The 18623-nt window shown below is 40.5% G+C and overlaps 3 protein-coding genes across 4 annotated transcripts in view; 1 reads left to right on the top strand and 2 right to left on the bottom strand.

Moving 5' to 3' along the window:
- Positions 1-1115: 1115 nt before the first annotated feature.
- On the bottom strand, positions 1116-4748 carry LOC108897978 (uncharacterized). The gene is made up of 7 exons (XM_018697802.2): positions 4033-4748; positions 3107-3261; positions 2665-2787; positions 2351-2384; positions 2120-2161; positions 1327-1426; positions 1116-1243 (listed from the first exon to the last, which is right to left on the bottom strand). Exons 1-7 carry the CDS (start codon positions 4223-4225, stop codon positions 1168-1170), a joined length of 723 nt encoding a protein of 240 aa, XP_018553318.1. The 5' UTR covers positions 4226-4748; the 3' UTR covers positions 1116-1167.
- Positions 4749-7737: 2989 nt separating this feature from the next.
- Positions 7738-14613, top strand: LOC108898002 (uncharacterized). Its single transcript, XM_018697839.2, has 7 exons — positions 7738-8077; positions 8789-8845; positions 9002-10266; positions 10399-10559; positions 10830-10930; positions 11258-11357; positions 11495-14613. Exons 2-7 carry the CDS (start codon positions 8791-8793, stop codon positions 11622-11624), a joined length of 1812 nt encoding a protein of 603 aa, XP_018553355.1. The 5' UTR covers positions 7738-8077; positions 8789-8790; the 3' UTR covers positions 11625-14613.
- A 546-nt stretch (positions 14614-15159) lies between these two features.
- fndc5a (fibronectin type III domain containing 5a) overlaps positions 15160-18623 on the bottom strand; it is a 29492-nt gene continuing 26028 nt past the window's right edge. The window contains exon 6 of one of the 2 annotated variants that reach the window (XM_018697840.2): positions 15160-18340. In XM_018697840.2, the coding sequence (XP_018553356.1) occupies positions 18281-18340 (60 nt within the window). In that variant the 3' untranslated portion in view covers positions 15160-18280. The remainder of the gene's footprint in view (positions 18341-18623) is intronic. The other variant, XR_001963381.2, reaches the window with a different exon arrangement.

Below are 18623 nucleotides of genomic sequence, written 5' to 3'. Positions count from 1 at the left end.
TATTACTCTAATAATTATATGTATAAAATCATCTAGATACATTTCATAATGTAAATATAACAAATCTTAGCATATTTATATCTGCTTATAAATATTAGGTATCATTCAATATTTTATAACTACATTTAGTGTATTATCCAACAGTATGAATATACATATATTTATGAAAATACAATATGTCAATACATGATATACAATAGAAATATTTGACTACCATACTGACTGATGTGGTCCACACTTTGAATGTTTAAAGCCATCTGTGTGTGTCTGTGCTGTGTGTGAGAGTGTTAAGGCTTCATAAAGAGGGGTTGCTGTACTGCTACAGGACACTGAAAGGGCACTCCCTGGTGCTGCATTACAAGTCTCCTAGCTTCCACAGCTTTGGTTCATGTTAACACCACTATGGAGTCCTGACTGGACCTGGGGAGGTCACTGTATTGCTTCTGGCCTTTGGTCCTCAAAGTGCACTCGCTGGTGCAGCAAAGAGTTTGTTGGCTTCCACAGCCTCAAGAACTTTTGATCTCTGCACCAATTCATCCTGACTAACTACTCTGGCTGTGCAACTTTTATCAAGGCCATTAAAATACTGTTTGTGTTTCATTTTACAAACACAAACCCTGCTACTGAACCAAGATGCTGCTTTGGCAAACATAATTTTAATCTGAGGAATGTGGAGATGAAAACACTGATAATCTTTAAGACTGATAAAAGGCCACATATGGCTAAATCTCTGTGAGTCTGGCATATCCATTAATGCATTATGTCTGGAGATATTGTGGACTTAAAATATAAACCAAGATACAAAGCTAACTATCACTCACACTGTCTCACAAGTTTCGCTTTGGTCCAATCAACGTATATAGTTTCCCAAATCTCATTACTATACATAATTCTCCTACACGGAGTAAATTAATGGATAATTTGTCAAAACAGTTACTAGATACTATATAAAAGAAAAGAAAAAAAATACTCTTAAAAAGAAACTACTCTAAAGTCTACTTTTACAGGGAAGGCACCTTCTCACTGGGAAGGCACTGAAAATTTATCATTCATGACACTGTAACAGATCAAATGGAGAGATGAATCTGACAGAAAGATTACGACATGTAAGACAGAAGAGATTACACCCCTTGTTAAAAGAAAAAGGTCTTTCTACATATGTCCCATTTACACAAGAATGACTTCCGGGGCAGCTTTCTGCATCTTAACAGGAGCATAAATGCGTTGAGTGCAGCTACAGAACCTGCCAACAACAAGAGACCATTATTCAAAACATGCCAGACATGTCATTTTATATACTGACATCAGTAAAAACAGAATGTTTACCTCTTGAAAGTTCTGTATTTGTAGCAGAGATATGCACCAATAAGCAGCAGGGTAATGCCAACAACAACAACAGCAGTCATCCAGGGATGCCAGGAAGTCTCTGTGAAGAGAAAACAGACCAACACATTTTATTTCACTTACAAAGGCCAATAACATCATAATTATCAAAAGCTATATATATAATATAAAATAAAATTATAATATAAAAATATATAATTTTAGTTTACTACAGTTGCATATTTTGAATGGAAATCTACACAACAGGGAGCCATGTTTTCCTATGACACTCCATGATCAAGCACATCAGCAATAAGAAATATGTTGGAGGGAAAATGGCCGTAGCTACTTTTGTAAACATGCAGTTGTTCTATATTAATTAATAAATGCACAGATTCAGGTCAGGCAGGGTGTCCCAGTCATGTACCAAGTTAGATCCCTACACCATGTGTTCTGCTGTAGGGTGTGTGTGTGTGTGTGTGTGTGTGTGTGTGTGTGTTTTCTCTTCTTAAAAGAGCCAGTGCAGCTTCTTAAAGCACAGGCGACTGCTGTCTGCTACTTATGAATGAAAACTGCTCTGAGTCAAACAGGAAGTACAGGCACATGATGTAACCTTGCATATCAAAGAGAGAAAGAGTGAACAGACTCACTCTGTCTTCTGCTCAGTTCAAATCATTTCTAATATCTGATTCATATTTGTTTTTTAAGTTAACTGTTCCTATTTCTTCTATCATGTGACCCATATCTGATACAAAGATGACTACCCTGTAATGTATGATTTTTAGTTCATCCATACCTTGGTCTGTCTGTTGAGGCAAAGCATATTCACTGCAGGTGACTGTAAAAAGAAGATATTCTGACGTCAGAACACTGGATATATGGAAAAACACATTTCAGTTAAGGAAAAAATGTAAAATTGTTGATCAAAGATAAGTGCAGAGCATAACGTTTACAATGACAGTGGAATTAAACACAGCATCATTTGAAATGGTCCTCACATACAGGTTAGGTATGACAGGACACTTACTGTTACACGTAGTTGTCATAGTCAAAAAGTCACCCTATGGAGAAAAAACAAAGGGACAGTGCAGTGAGATGATTGTTGTCTGGAGGTTGGCAGAATAATGGTATTTTCACATTAATCTCTTTGACTCTTTTTAAAAATACTAAGTTATCACAGATTATCCATGTTGTCATTATCTGACTCCTGAGGGAAATAAACTCCTCACTCTCCTGAGCACACAACATTATTTGGACTAAAACAGTTCAAAGAATTTTGTTCCTCACTGTATTTTTTGATTTAGTGTTCAGTAACATTTTTTCACATTAAAAGTATAATACCCCTTGGATGTAGGTTACTTCGTAGTCGACCCTTTCGAAACATTTTGTGGTGACGAGAGTGCTGTTGCTGTTACTCTTCACACATTTATCAGCTTTCCCTTTGTGGTGTGCAATCACATGGTGCTAAAGTCAACACACAGAAGAAAGTAAGTCAGTATTGTACGCTATATAACTACAAATGAGCATAGAAGTGTTGTAATGTTTTATCAGCTAATCTGTCTTTTCACAACAGATAACATCAGTAACATCAATAATGGCTGCACTCCCTTCCACTAGGGAGCAACATAACATTATCATGTAATAACAACAATAGCACTGTAACAATTATGTTATTCTTCCTGTGACAAATCATGATATCTGTGATGAGAACTATGAAAACAGAAAATGCATTATGACAGAAAAGTGACTAGATGCTGAGCTAAGCTATTCTGGTTTAACTTACATCTGTGCCATTTACATTTGGTACATATTTGGTCCATGAGTACTCGTCAACAGCATCGACACCCTCAATATGTTGAATGTTGTAAGAGGTTTGGTCAGCATGCTGAGTGCCAGTGCAGGTGATGTTCTCTGCACTGAAAGGTTGTAGAAGGCACACTGAGGGGGAAAGAGACAAATATATCACTAGAGGCAAGATTTAGTTATGAAATGACAAAATAAATAAATATTATTTCACAGAGCAGATAGTTATTAAACTGGCAGTGCTCACACACGGAGTACACACTGCTGCTCAAATAATCTGGTCTAGGAAGGCATGTTTCATTTCTGTATTGCTTTACAGACAGATGACAGCTATAAACACAGCTGTAAACGACATTTACTTCTTTAAATGTTCACACACACACACGCGCGCGCGCGCGCAACGCTTCCCGTCGCCGGCCGGCAGGGATTCTAGGAAGTACATTACAGTCGCCCGCATTAACAGCGCATGTGAATGTCTGTTGTTAAACATGGACCAACATCCAATCTAACCAGCAGTTTAATCGGCTACATGCATAGAAAACATTTCAAATCCTTCACTGTTGGAATGTCAGTCCTTCACACAGGCTACCGTCTCTGCACGTGACAGGTATCAGAGAGTGAGCTCAGTGAGGTCGGTTAACACGCTAAGTAATAAAATCATGTTACTGTGATAAACCTCTCTCTCGACATCTTTCACTGTGTACACTTGATAACACGAGCTGACTAGTTTTCCCGCGGCTAAGGAGAAATGATTCACACCGAGTGACGCAACACGTATCACCGAGTCACTAAGTTAACAAACTTAACTTTTCACAAACCTTTAGCACCAAAGTAACAGTTCGCTTTTAGCCATGCAGCTTACAGGCTTTGATTTCAGCGAAGCACTTAAAATGACACATTACTCACATCCAAAAATTACGAGCCGTGTCGAGGGATCCATCCTAACAGCGGTCATTCCGTCGTCTGCCTGTGGTTTGCCGACTTTCCTCATCGGCGTACTGACAAGCCAGCTGATTTCAAAATAAAAGCATTTTCTAGACCAAAAGTTTAGGGTTGTGACAGAAAAAAAAGTCGTTTTAAAAAATACCCTATAATTCATTTTTCTCTTTTTTTCCTTTTTTTTACACTAAGACTATTATTTACCAGCCCACATGAATGTAAGAAATCACCACTAATAGATGACAGTTTGTAAAGAACATCTGTTTAGGTTGTAATCTTTATCCAATAAGGCTGCAGTTATTAGATTCAGCTAACAGGTGTGGGGCTAGACACAGTCTCAGGATGTGATGTGTGAAGGTTCAGAAGAAGTTTACATTTCTCTCCTGTCATCATAGTTTGCAGAGAAGAAGTCACACATTTTAACAATGGACAACAACTGACAGCTGTTGTTGCAGTAACTGATACTTGAAACTGAACTGCTTCACCTATTATGTTTGGCTATTTCCTGATACCTGTATAGTACTAAAGGTTATGTCAAGCAGGGATATAAAGGTAGCTACAGGTTTAATTGTCTCAAACATCTTTCTCAGTTAAACACTGTTGAGCTATTTGAAAGCACAGCCACGGCCCATTTTATTATTGGTCCTGTTAATATTTAACTCCCGCACTTTTCTCAGTTTTCAGTGTCCTTTATGTTTTGCTCTCTCCCATAGTGGACTTCTTGAAAGTTCAAGTAGCCTACAGCAAAGTTTAAAGCTTTTATTTTGGAAACACTTCCTGTAAACTTGACCATCTTCCGGTTGGATGCTGCAGGCTGATGCAAGGTATGAGTAATGCCAAAAGCACTGACCCCCATGTGATGATGAAAAGTGATGAGCGTTGTTTAATATTACACTGTTGTGTGTCGACTGTTAAGACCTGGTGAAAATGAACAATGTTGTTTTTAAGTCTTGTGTTAACCTTGTTTTAAGGAGGGTTAGTTTGTGGGAGGGTATGTCTCCCTGCATACTGATATCATACTGATATCAACAGCACACAGGTGTCAGCTGTAGCAATAATAACTCATCTTGTTTACATCCATCTCACTCTTTATGTCGAATCATTTCTTTGTTTTATTTTCTTATTGTTGTATCCAGATATTTTATTAAAAGTATGTGTGAGATTTTCTAACTTAACTCAAGTTGGACATTTGTCCTGGAAAACTGCTTGTGTGTTGACAGCAGCTGCTTGAGGAAGCTGAGGTAACTGAGACAAATATTAATTCCTTGTCGTCAGTAACCACAGGATCAAGGTCATTTCCAGAGCCGTTATCATCAGCCTCCAGTGAGACAACAGCGCCATCATGAGGTCAAACTGGAAGAACACAACATTAACCCCTGTCACCAGCATCCAGCATCACTCCTACACATCTCCTGTACTCCCAGAGAAAACCTCAGTTAAACTAACTTTGCTTGTTATCACTCTTTATATTTTGACACCAGAACATTGTTGAGGACAAATTCTTTGAGGAATTTCAGGGGGCTGACTGCTAAATGAATGAATCAGTGTACTACAGTGTAGTCCCAGGCCAGGTGTGCATTTAAGGGTTAACATGCCCTGCTGTAATCTCAGCCATTATCTGTCACTAGTATTACAATATTTCATTTGTCAAATATGTGGTGAGCCACATTTCTGATAAGAGCACTGGATCTTGCCCCAGAGGCAACTTTTGCATAGTCGACACATTTGAATTCAAATGTTTGTTTCTTATCTGACATGTAACTGGAAAACGTGAAAATATCAAAAATCTTAAGACTTAGTGCTTTTTGTTCTGCATAACAAACACATTCAAGGTAAATATCACCTGCTACACAGCTGAATATTGAAAAGTCTGTACAGCATATTTCTCACTCTGAGTCATCAGGTCATTTCATTCAGTCAAATTTCACTCCTCAGCAGTGACCACTGAATTTATAAAACTCAGACATTTACCCCAGAAGTATCATCCAACCTCTATATCATGAAACCACATGATTCTGATATGACACAGGAATGAAAAAACCAGTTAAAGCTAACACCCCTCAGCACTGTTTGAGTTTGAGAGTGCATTTGACTGTACAAACTGTTTTAAAGACAAAAATCCAGTGTGATTCTCAGCTGTTTCATTTTATTATTTAAGATGATTTAAAGACAAAATAATGGACATTTGATGAAAAATGAGCCAAACAAAGTTTCCTGTGTTGTGATTGAGTTGAAGTATTTAATCTCGTGTGGTGAACTCATTCTAATGAGTCAGTAACGTCAGGAAAGTGCTTTTGAAAAGTGTGTTGTATCCTTGTCCTGACTGTGTCCTGTGGATGCTGCTGTGAACTGTCTGTGGGCAGAAAGCTGCTGAGGCTCAGCTGATGAACTGGTTTGTTTGTTGGAGACCTCCTTGTATTCAGCCTGTCCTGATGCTGAGCAGCACAGATCACACGCTGCTGGTCGTGAGGCAGCAGGTGTTGCCACAGGACAGTGATGTACTGACCTGCTGACGGCTCAGACTGACACCTGAAGGTGTCAAAAGCAGGAAAAGAAAACAAACATTTACAGTCAAGAAAATAATGAGGAGTAAAACTGGAGTTACTGTTTTTAGAACAACAATTCAAAATTAACTTCAGGTAAAAATAAAATCATTAGAAGCCAGAACCAATGAATGTATTCACCACTCCTAAACTACTGAATAATAAAATAGAGACAATGAGAATTCATCACAGTTACCATTATTTGAACATTATGTCAGTCGAACAAATATGTCCGTACCTTTGCAGAATGAAATCCACACACAGCTCTGTGTTCCACCAAACAGAGACGTCTGCTCTCTGTGCTGGAGCTGACTCTTCTCAACCTGCAAGACAAATCCAGCTGCAACACCAAGTTCATATGCACCAGCCACAAAGTGTTTGCTATAACTGGACTTGAAGGGAACAGTTTTACCTTGCGATAGAGATCATTTCTTCTGTCTTGGAGCTGGCCTGTTCCCAGCTTCAGAGAGACTAATTCCTGTGGAAGTAAACCTCCTAAACCTGACCACCTGCTCCTCATCACCTACGGCCTTATACGTGGAGGCCTGACAATTACCAGCAGCTCAGGGAAACAATCACATTTCATTTCTGCTGGTCATCAAGTTACTCACACAGTTTAAATGAAATAACATCAGTGTCATTTTAATTGGTGAGACTGTCAGTCAGCGCCAATTGCTGATGACAAACTAACTCAGTGCTTTGAGGTAACAGATGAAAAAGTGGGGAGGAGGGTCTAACCCTCCCCAACCTGAACCCTCTGGAAATGTTCCATCCAAATATCTACTTCCTGTTGTTCACACACTGGCTTAACAAACTAACACTGTTGTACAGATCCTGTAAATTAATCACTTCAAATACTCAGATGTAACAAATCAATCAGATACAGTATATAATATGGATTAACTGCATTAATACTATTTAAATGGAACATTACCAAAAGACCCTCTTGTAAAACTCAACTCAACTCAAAGCAACTCGTTATGTAATCTAGTTATGTCCTGACAAATGTTTTATAAATCTTGGCCATGTCAGAAGCCACAATTAAGTGTTGACAACAATGAAGTACAATCACAAACAAAGTTTGTCCCTGAACAGCGCCCCACCCACATAACCTCTCCGTGCACTGTCTTGTTTCATGCACCTGTGCGCGTGGCCGACAATGCAAAGCCTTTGACACGAGCGGCGGGCGACGAGTTCACTTTGCTGATTTTCAAAAGGAGGAGAGTTTGAATTTAGCGTCGTTAGATTTTGGTAGAGCCGCAATATTAAATTAAATTGTCTGGCACTAACCTCGTTCAGTTTACAGCTTAGAGGTGAGCTTTTTTGTCAAACAGGATGTTAACTAGCTAACGTTAGCTGAAGTTTGAATCGCTAACGTTAATGCCCGCCGAGTATTTCTGCCGTTCAGAATAAATTTCAAAGGCTTACAAAGTTTGCTTTGCTGAACGTTGGAGTCGTTTACAGTTAAGGTAAGTCACGTAATGTGAAAACAACATTAACAAATTGCCAACTTCTCCAGTTTTAAAGTCTTCTTATCAACAAATGTTTGGGGCTTAATTTAAACACTAACCGTGCGTTAGGCGAATTAATCTCTGAAACTATTAGTTTTGTTCCAAAAAGCTAGGGAAAAATCTACATTGTGTGTGGTAATGTAAATTATTTTCCATTTTGTAAGCACTTAGGCGTATACTAACGATGACTTGAACTTTTACACCCATTTGAGGACTGTACCTTACTGTGCATTATTTGTAAAGTTTTTGAAGGTAATGTGCAAAGCCTTGCCGAGTTTGTGAAGATAAACCCACCAGTGTAACAAGTCGCATTTGGGGTTTGGTTTAGATTAATTAAGTATCCTGACCAATACCTCTTATTGATGAGGCCTCCAAAGGATAAGAGTAATTCAGTGCAAATATAGTGAGCTTAGCCAACAGTTTATCTGAAACAGTTAAATCTGAATAAGCATTAAATTAGAGTGAGTCCAGAGCAAGATGATGGTGTCAAAACCCAAAGTTACCATGTTTACTTTTAAGAGCGAGCAGTAATTTAATTTGTGTATTTTCCTTTAAGTGATGGCCTTTTTTTTTATTAGGAAGTATTAAAGACATATTCTCCTTTATGAATAGCCCATAACACGTCACTGTGCTTGTATGTGACTGTGTTTCAAACACTGGCTTTGACAGGAATGAAGAGTGGCTTCGTAAGGAAAGAGGTGGTGGACACGGCCCATTCAGTGCTAAGTGAGTGAGAACAAAAGCCATCTTTAAAAACATGGGTTCATGTATTATGGGGAAAGCTTGTTTGATCCTATGTAGGATTTAATGTGCAGAAATATGACGATTTTGCTGGGTTATTTTAATAATGATCTGATGTGTGTGGGTTTTGTTTCCCAACAGACATGGATGAGAGGGCACACTCAAAGAGCACTATTTTCAGTAGGCTCAATCCAGCCAAATGTGAACACTTGAAACCTCTTTCTGTACATTCAAGGATGATCACCTGTGACCAAAAAGCCAGTCAGCATCACCTGAGAAAGTTTTCCAATCCATTTATAAATTTTAAAATTGAGGTGGTGAACAATTGTATGAAAAAAAGGAAATTGGATAATTCCAGTCCCGACGATGGTTATGAGTCTCCAGTAAAAAAGTCCTTTAATTCAAAGGCTTTGTCCCCAGACCTCGGGTGTTGCATGGACTACTGTAGCCCCCCTGCAGGGCAGGACTGTGCATCTCCTTGGGCCATCTTAAAGTCTGCATTGTCAGATGAGACACATGCAATTAGGAGTGAAATAAGGGCACCTGTGTGCTCTCAGCTACATTCTGAGAATGTGGAATATGGGTCCTCAACAGGGCAAGAGTGTAACAAGGGGACTGTACCACACAATTCAAAGTGTGATGATGTGGTCTTAAATCTGGCACCTGCTTTTGACTGTGACGTTGATGACATCTTGTGTCTCAATTCCGTTGGCACTTATTCTGCTAGAGGACTCTCTGAAAATGCAAAGAGCTGCAAGGATCCAAGTAGCAGCACATGTCAAAATAAGCCTGTCTTAATTCCCACTGTGGCACACAAACAAGAGTTGGATAAAGGAGATGGGCACATGCAGGGAGGACGAGAGAAACTTAATAAAAAAATGCATCTGAGTGTAAAGGATGATGAAGAAGATAAGGGCTACTTCTCCATGTCTTATGTGCATGATCTTAAAATAGGAAAGATCCCCCCTCAGTCAGGACAGCCTCAGCTGCCTACAGCTACCTCTGATACCCTGCAGAGGATGGGTGAGGTTGAGGGGTCACAGGATGGATCCCATGCTGAAAGTTCATCTAAACAAGCTGAGCTGTCTGAACAGCATGTCTCCCTCTCAGTTAGTGATTTGTGTGCAATTATTAGAGGGCCACCATTAGAGGCCGTGAATTCACATGTAGATTGTTTAGATGGTGATGTTGAAGAGATGTGGAATATCGGTTCCCCTATATTTGAATCATCGATGTGCCACAGTGTCACAGCGAAGTTGGACACTGGTAGTGAGCAGATTAGACAGGTGACAGAGGAGGTGCAGGGAGGTGTGACAGAGCCTATCCATGAGTGTCAAGCCACATTTAATGGAGAGGAAACCACTTCAGACACCAGTTATGAAACCAGCTTACCTCTCCAAGTACAGGTAAGTTGACTCAGCTGTACTGATGATGTGGTCCTGCTCACATGTTGTTATTTTTGTGTACAGACCTCATTTTGTACAGTATAAAGTGTGCATACTGTATGTTCACACCCACAACCTCTGTGCTTTTTCAAGGTGAAATCGGTTGTGGTGGCTCCCAGCCAACACACCACCACCAGCAGTAAAACAGTAGCATCCTGTCTGCCAGAGCAGAACACTAAGCGTACTAAGCCAAAATCAGATGAGAACAGAGTTTCCCAGAGTGGCAAATGTGTCAGCAGTAGCAGGAGACAAAGGTAATATGGTGGCTTCACCTCTAGGGGGAGTGTTATGACCACATCAACATTCAGTGTAGAAGTTTTGGCTGTGGTTTAGTGGTTGTGAGGGTGACTGTGTATCCTTGAACATAGTCTCATGTTTTAATCTGTCTGCTTTTCTGTGTCAACAGTAGTTACAAGGACATATTAATTGAGTGTGGCTGTGCTTTTACTGTACTCATACACTGCTGTCTGAAGCATGAGATGTCTTGTATGGTACACTGTACAGAGACACTCTGTTTTTCACAGGCCTGTGATCTTTAAGAGCGAGATGGACTGGGATCATGGAAAACGGCTGTATGTCCATTCAGTCACCAAACACATGAAAGAAAATCCTGGGGCAGAACAAGGTAGGAACCTGAGCTCTTCCAGAAACACAGACAGCCTTTAATGGGATTGTTTTATAGCAGTGAAGTACTTTGATGCACCACTAATGTGAGAATGTGAGTGAAGGGCCAGATGATACCTGAATTCTATATCACAATCAATTTTCTTTTTTTAAAATAGTGAATAGCAATTCCTCTGTTTTGTTGTCTCACATTCTTGTGATTTTTTTTTATTTAAATTTTTTTGAAGGGCATCTTACTTTTCCCCTCCCTCCTCTATAACTTTCTGTAGAGCCATCACAGTAAATATAAAAGTTTACCTTTTAAATCTCTTTTTTGTGTTTTCTCAAGATGTCATGACTGAGCTTCTGAACCTGATGACCCACGTCGCTGACCAGACACCAGGCGCTAATGGCAGACAATGGCAGCATCCCTCTGACCTCACACGCAGGTACGTCATACTCATTGGGGTTCTTTATAGTACTATAATATTATGTATTAGTGTGGCTTTAAAACAATAAAAAAAGGACACACCTATTTCAGGCAGTGTACAACACACAAAGCTCAGGATCTGTGCTTTACTTTCAGGAACTACCAAAGACGGTTTGGACACACAACGCCAAAGATGACCCTCCATGAATGGCGAGCCAAGAACTGTACAACACACAAACGCTTTTCCAAGGTCCCCAAAATTTTTGAAAGGAGTCCATTTCCCTGAATTAGGACTTGTAGCGACTTCTTGTAAACAGAATGCACTCCTTGTAAGGACGCAGCTGGTGGAGTTAGCCCCGTACCAGGTACAGCAATGTTTGCACTGTTTTTCCTCCTTTGTTTAATATGTGGTGTGTATTCTTGGTTTGTCAGTTTGAGTGTTACTCTTTTTTCTATCCACTATGCATGTACCTCTGTGTGAAAATCAATGCATGTTTTAAGGGGTTGTTATGTTCTAGAAGTGATGCTACAGCACAAGCACTTAAGCGTTTGAAGCGTCTTAAATTCCTTGCCTTTTAGTAGATGTGAAACTATGCCCGTTTTAAAGTGTGTTTGTACAGTTTGACATTTTATACGTTTGTTTTGTTGTTGAATACAAAAGTATTCACCATCCATGTTCTGGATATGATTAGGGCAGTGCGGGGCTGTACTGAGAGGTTTATCTGTTCCTGTGCCTCTTATACTGTAAGGTGTTCCTGTTACATTGTCCACGCTTAAACATCAAGTCTACTGTAGAAATTGGAATGGGAAAAATGTGGCTGAAGATATAGTACAGTCTGGAGGAAACTGATACAAATATTGGATTATTTCTTGACAGTCAACAAGTTGTTCGCTGGAATTGATTGTTTATGAAGGTCAGTTCACTCACATGATGTAAACATTTTTCAGCCATACCCTGAATTGGAAATTGGGTTATTAATAATGTTCTGGCTGATGTGGATTATTCTCAGACCTTATTTTACTCCTTTTCTTAAACCACTGAAAAACTGCTTTTACTTACATTACATTACTCAGAAGTAATGTGAGGTGTTTTTTGTGGTGTCAGGAGAAATCTCGATGATGGACATTTCAAAACCCTCACCAATACCCTTAACAGTAGGGGTTAAATGGGAAAATGTGTTTGTGATTTGTGTGAACTGACCCTTTAATTGCAGAGCAGCAGTTATCACAGTGTACTTCTAGCTGATTGGAGGATTCTCTGCACTGTGGTCTCATTAAACCCTGTAACATTGTAAGCAAAGTGTAAGTGCCACAGGCGCTGAGTTGAGAGCTCGGTCTCCAGAGTCAGAGCATGGCTGTGTGTTTGTGTGGGGGTGAGACAGTACTGCTGATGAAGTTCTCATAATAAAGCTTAGCCTGTTCAGCTTCCACCACAGTTGTCAACCTCTGTTAATGTTTGCAGAATAATGCTGCATCTTTGTCAGCTTTATTCTCTCCTCTGCTACACAGCGTCTGAGTGCTGTGTGCAGGTACAGGCTGACAGAAGGGACCCCAGGGGGTGAAAAAAATGGAACATGGAACTTATCAGCGTGGGTCCCATCCATTGAATAATGCAGGTTGTTAGAGTAATCTTGTCTGTACAGATAGTGGGGCAGCCTGTCCCTGGCCAGCCATCCAGAAGGCAGAGGTGTGTGGGTGTCTGGTGAAGGCCTCGTGACACACGCTGCGCAGACTGAAAGGCACATGTGCAACTGAGCAGCCAGAGCACTTCTACACCTAACAATGTTTTTCCCCAACAGAACCATGAGCCAGAGCTATCAGCAGTAAAGAGACTTTGTGTTTACCTGACATGCTTCACAGTTCTTCTGCGGCCGTGTTGGGTTTTGTCTAAACACACTGCACAACCAAAAACAAACGAGTCAGAGATAGAAGTCGTGCGTATCGGCCACAAGAGTCTCCCAGAGTCTCATTTCGCCTGCTCAGCCAAACAGTCGAGGACCGCTCTGTGCATAGACAAACATAAACATAATCAAATATGGGACTTGAGTAAGATCCATGTGATTTATCGTGTTCTGCTGTTTAAGTCTCATTGATTTCTGAGCCATTACAAGTTCAGGCACGTTTTCCTACACAAGTTGCTGACTCAACAGCAAACGCATTTGCCTGAAACCATGTTGTTGGGTGAATTTTTCAGGATGATTAATGTCTTTCTCGGGCAAAACTCTGCATCTCCACAGTAACAGTAAAACAGCAAAATTGTAGGGCTGTGCTTTTTTCGATGGAGAAAAGTCTGACAGTTGAAGCCTGGTGAAGTCTGAGGTTTGCATGTATTATTCACCAAAGAAAAAGTCTGTCCTCCTGGATTTTGTAAAACTGTTTCTTTAAAAAAAATTCCACTAACCTGACTTTTTTGCCCTGAAAGGTTCAAACAATCTCATATTCTGTTTTAATGTCAGCACTTAATGTTTTTGTTGAGATCAAACAGACTTTTGTGGAAAATATTACATATTTTATTTAAGCATACACAAGTAAGCATACACCATATTCTTCATAATAGAAGTTGTGTAACCTTGTGCATAATAGTTAAACCATGCTAGCCCTCATTAAGCAATGACTGCTGTACACCTCATACAATGAATATAAACATGATAGCACTAATAAAGCAGTTCATTTTTCTAAACCATGCTTCTCTGTGGATCTCATTCCTATATTTCAGTAACTCCATAATGAAATAGTCCAACTCTATCATCACGACACTGCGTTTCAGTTTCCAGGCGTGTTTCTAGTCTAATACAAAATACACTTTGTGTAAGTTGTTTTGAAAAAAATCTGTACCTTTACTGCCTTGGTATCTCTTCACAAAATAGTCCATTACAGCTACCAAGTGTATTTTTTCAGGCATTGTATGGTTCATACAGTAGCTTGAGAAAACGTCTTGGGCCTCTAGACACTGAAAGAAAGTCCTCAGTGTGTTGTTAAAGAGTGGTTTGACACCACAGGGCTCAAGTGGAATGTTGAGTTCTTACAGTCGTCACCATTTGTCGAGTGTGATTTAAAGGAAAAAGACTTTTCATCTGTGGCTGTCAGGTGTGTACTTAACCTGTTACAACCAGAAGCATCAGTAGTGTCTGGATGTCCTCACATCAGTTTCTTCAGCAGTGGGAACAGTCTGCGTATGGTTGACGGAGCAAACTGCACTGTTCTACACCACTAGGTATGACGTGTGGACTCTTAATTAGATAACCACAAGTCCTCCACTCATCCATGGAAACACCTCTATGTTTTTCAAACCCTCCTCTATGTAAAATCAAATGACACCACAGCTGTTTACCACTAAACTGAGGCTGCTGGATTCTCATCTCTCGGTGGCAGAGTTCACTCAAACACATTATATGCAGAAGCTGCAACCCTTAAAGGAGTAGTTTTCAGAGATGCACTCACTCAGTTTTTTTCCCTTAAGAATTAGGTGAGAGGGTCAGTATGAGCTGTGTTGCTCCAGTCAGCGACTGGTTAGCATAGTTTAGCATAAAGACTGGAAACAGGTGGGAGATGCTAGCATAGCTCTGTCCAAAGGTAACAAAATATGTTTCCAGTCCTTATGCTAACCTAAGCTAGTCAGCTGCTGGTTATAAGTTCATATTCATATAGATCTGAAAGTGGTATCGATCTTCTCATCTGACTCTGCAAAAAAAGTAACCAAAAATGTTAAACTGTTCCTTTTAAGGTTAACGTTGGACAACAACCTGCACAATAGCCCTACATTTAAATTAGTAATAAGGAATACAGTATTTACAGTGACAACATAGGAGTGCACCATAATCTGAAGATGATGATACACTCACTTTATTCAGTCAAATCTGTGACAGCTTTAAAAGTAAACGTGTTGCTAGCTGAAGTTGTACTCATTTAAGCGAGGGGGAGGAGGAAGGTAAATAAAGAGTGCCTGCAGAGAAATATATTGCTGGCAAACCTAAGGCATGGCCCCTAGTTCAAAGAAATCATCCTGAGACAATCATCATTATCTATTACTGCGTGGATGGATGCCTATCGATTGTAGAGCTTGCTACCGGCGCAGTGTGCCTGGGGAAAAATGGATTCGGCCCTCAGCCGCAGAAGTTTTGGGTGAAGTGCTGATCACTCTGGGTAATGCAGCAGAACACCGTTTGGAGGCTTCACCAAGTTTGTCCTGGCAACAGCTTAAATGTCTGGGTTAATCAGTCAGGGAGGCCTCTCTCCTTCTCCCTGTTCCCTTGTCTGGGACTTAACTTTTAAAAAAAAACAAAACAAAAAAACTTAAAACCCACTCTTGCCGCTGACATGAATCAGTGCTTGTTGGGGGAGCACAATCCTGAGCTTTTCCTTTCTTATTAAGAGTGGAAGACGAGAGAGAGAGAGGGAGGGAGGGAATGATAAAAGCCATTGCATTAGTCATCATTCTACCCACTCTACCCAATCATAACCTTCGGTACTCTCTCTTAACCACCTCTCTCTCTCTCCACTACACTCAACTCTATGGGAGCTCTGACCTGTTATGTGTGTTTGCACACATGTATTTGTCTGTGTTTACAATAAATGACTTGCTGGTGCGTTGCGAAATGGGATGGAGTCCATGCGGAACAAGAGTGTTTACCGCTCAGCCTTGTCAATAGAGATTCCCAGCAGGTGAATGGCTCTTTACCATTATGTTTGGATGACTATTTAAAATATCCACCACTTTGTTTTTTCCAAATCACTGTCCTCATCAAAAAGAGTCTTTTCTTACTGCACATTAACAACACAATGACATAATGTAATAGAAATACATGACAGTAGAGGAGTGCTATGAAAAAGCTCATTAATAACAGGACTTTTACAGCTGTGTATTAACAAAGAAAAAAAATCTAACACATTTTCACCTCTGTTCAGCTCTTACGTTATGAGTCTATACAATTCCCATGTTCATCTTGTCATATTTCATAAAAGGCTCTCTAGACTGACACCACCAAACAAGAGTGAAATATAAAATGTATGTACACATTAAATGTCAAACGTTTCCTCCACAATTTCCGACTGGTCTCAGCTCGGTCTATCTGTAATGTTTCCTTTTACTTGCACATTTAAATATTATATGAAAGGTAAAGCATATGACGCATATGTAAGATGTGAGGCCTTCCATCTTACTAGCTAAATCATAAGATATAATTATTTTTAAGGCAGTACTACTGAGTTTGAATCAGCCCTCAGATACACCATTTGCTGTCTAGTTCCCTCACAGTATACAGAGCACAGTACCGTATGGCTACAGTAGATCCCTTATCATTATGCTTAGCCTCTTCAACATGGAGTTCAACACAAATATTGACTTTGAATTGAGAAAAAAAAAAGTCTCGATAGAAGCCCTTCTGTCTTGGTGACATCTGTTCAGGATGTCATAAAGAAGTCTTAGGGTTGAAGATTGGGCCTGTAAAAAGTTTTTTTTTTTTTTTCCCATGCTCGCCATCAGGAAACCAAAGTTTTTACAACAGCGCTGAAAGACTTCTCTGTGAATGTTAAGGAGAGGAATCACCTGCAAACAAGGCTCAGTGTGAATACCCTCGTAATAAGTTTGTTCATCTGTCTGAACGTTGCATGCTGGGAGGTTGAGTTTCGGGCGAAGAGGCTACACAGTTTGAGTCCTCACTTCAGTGCTCCACTGAGGGCTGTTATTGCTGATTTAAGGGATCTCTTCAGTCCACTTCTCTGTGGATGTCCATAGAGTCCAGCCCCTTTTTTAAAGTTCATTAATTAGATGAATGCACTCCATTATGGCGGTTCCTTTTCCTCCCCAGAAATGCTTTGAAATTCATCACCCTCAAAGAGAAAAGACACAAGGAAAAATACTAAAGGGCTCATCCTGGACATGGAATGTAACATTTCAGAATAAAAGCGTGAAATAAGTTAAGAGAAAGTCAAAAAAAAAGGAAATGTGACTGAATGTTATGGACTTCACTGCATTCAGATCAGAGACGTTCTTTCAGTATGAGTTAATGAGTTCCGTCTTTTTTCCGGGTGACTCAGCTCTGGTGGTGAGCCGCGCGATCCCTCTAAAGCTGCTCTGGCGTCATTGCAGCACATCCAAGTATTGGCTCCGAAATTGGCCAGGTGGAGTCTGGATTCCCTGAGGGGGGAAAACGAGCTCGCCAGAATGAAAACATTTCCCGCAGGACGGCAAAGAGTTTCAGTTAGGGAGAAAAAAAGAAAAGAAAAAAAAAAAATAACAGTACCAGAACAACAGGACTGTTCTGGTGGCACCATGTTAAAAATTAGAGAAGTAAAGTGTTACAGCTGAATCATCTACAGTATTTCCCTTCGATTAAGAAAGAGTAGAAAACAGGATGTTATGAGGAAAATAAGGAAGATGAGATTAAGGTACAGGGGATGATTTGGACAAAGTGGATGCATCTCAGTGCTTCCCAGAGATGGAAAATGTCCAGGTTTGTGGTCACTGAAAGATGGAGGAAAAAAAGAGGTGACTGTGGGGGAGAGGGAGAGAGAGAGAGAGAGAGAGAGAGAGAGAGAGAGAGAGAGAGAAAGAGAGAGAGAGAGAGAATGAAAAGGTCTCTGGCTCTGTTTATCGGCTTTGGTCCCTGGGGTTGTTTTATCTGCAGTCTCTCCACCACCGGAGCCATTTGGCCCCCTCCCCCATGGTACAGTAGTCACTGAGCACGATGCGGCCGCTCAACTCCCACCACAGTCTCTCTGCTGCTGGCTCTGCTCTCAGACCGGCCCTGGTCAAGGCCGCGTCTGACCGCTGGAGTCTCCGCTTCAGCGCCAGTGCCCTATGCCAAAGGAGAGTAGTGGGCACTGCTGAGGGGCCCAGAGTCCCAGCCTCATCCTGACAAAAGCAGATGGGCTTTAAAAGGGGGCCTGGCTTTGTTTGCAAGAACACAAAGTCTTTTGGATAAAAAGAAGACGTCCTGGCAGTCACACCTCGATGATGTTGACAGATGGCATCCTATTGTTGTTGTTGTTGTTCTTGGGGAACTGTGGGAGGAAAGAGGAAGATGACAGGTATGAGAAGGCTGGAGGACTCACAGGAATCACACAATAAGCTTCTTCACTGAGCATGAGGATGCCTCTGCACTCGGATGTTTTATTGATGTTTGGGGCAAGTGAAAAAAAGGAATAAAGATTTGTTTTTGACTTGTTTTCTGCTCTGGCTTTGACACAGGAGATGAATATGGTATGGGGCTCTGTGCATTGATCACAAGAGAAGCAATGGCTAGAGTGTTTTCGCTGGTTGTTGCTGGATGCTGCACAGTCATAC

This window comes from Lates calcarifer, linkage group LG19 (assembly GCF_001640805.2).
Source record: "Lates calcarifer isolate ASB-BC8 linkage group LG19, TLL_Latcal_v3, whole genome shotgun sequence".
Taxonomy (NCBI): Eukaryota; Metazoa; Chordata; class Actinopteri; family Centropomidae; genus Lates; species Lates calcarifer.
This window is presented reverse-complemented; position numbering and strand designations above follow the sequence as displayed.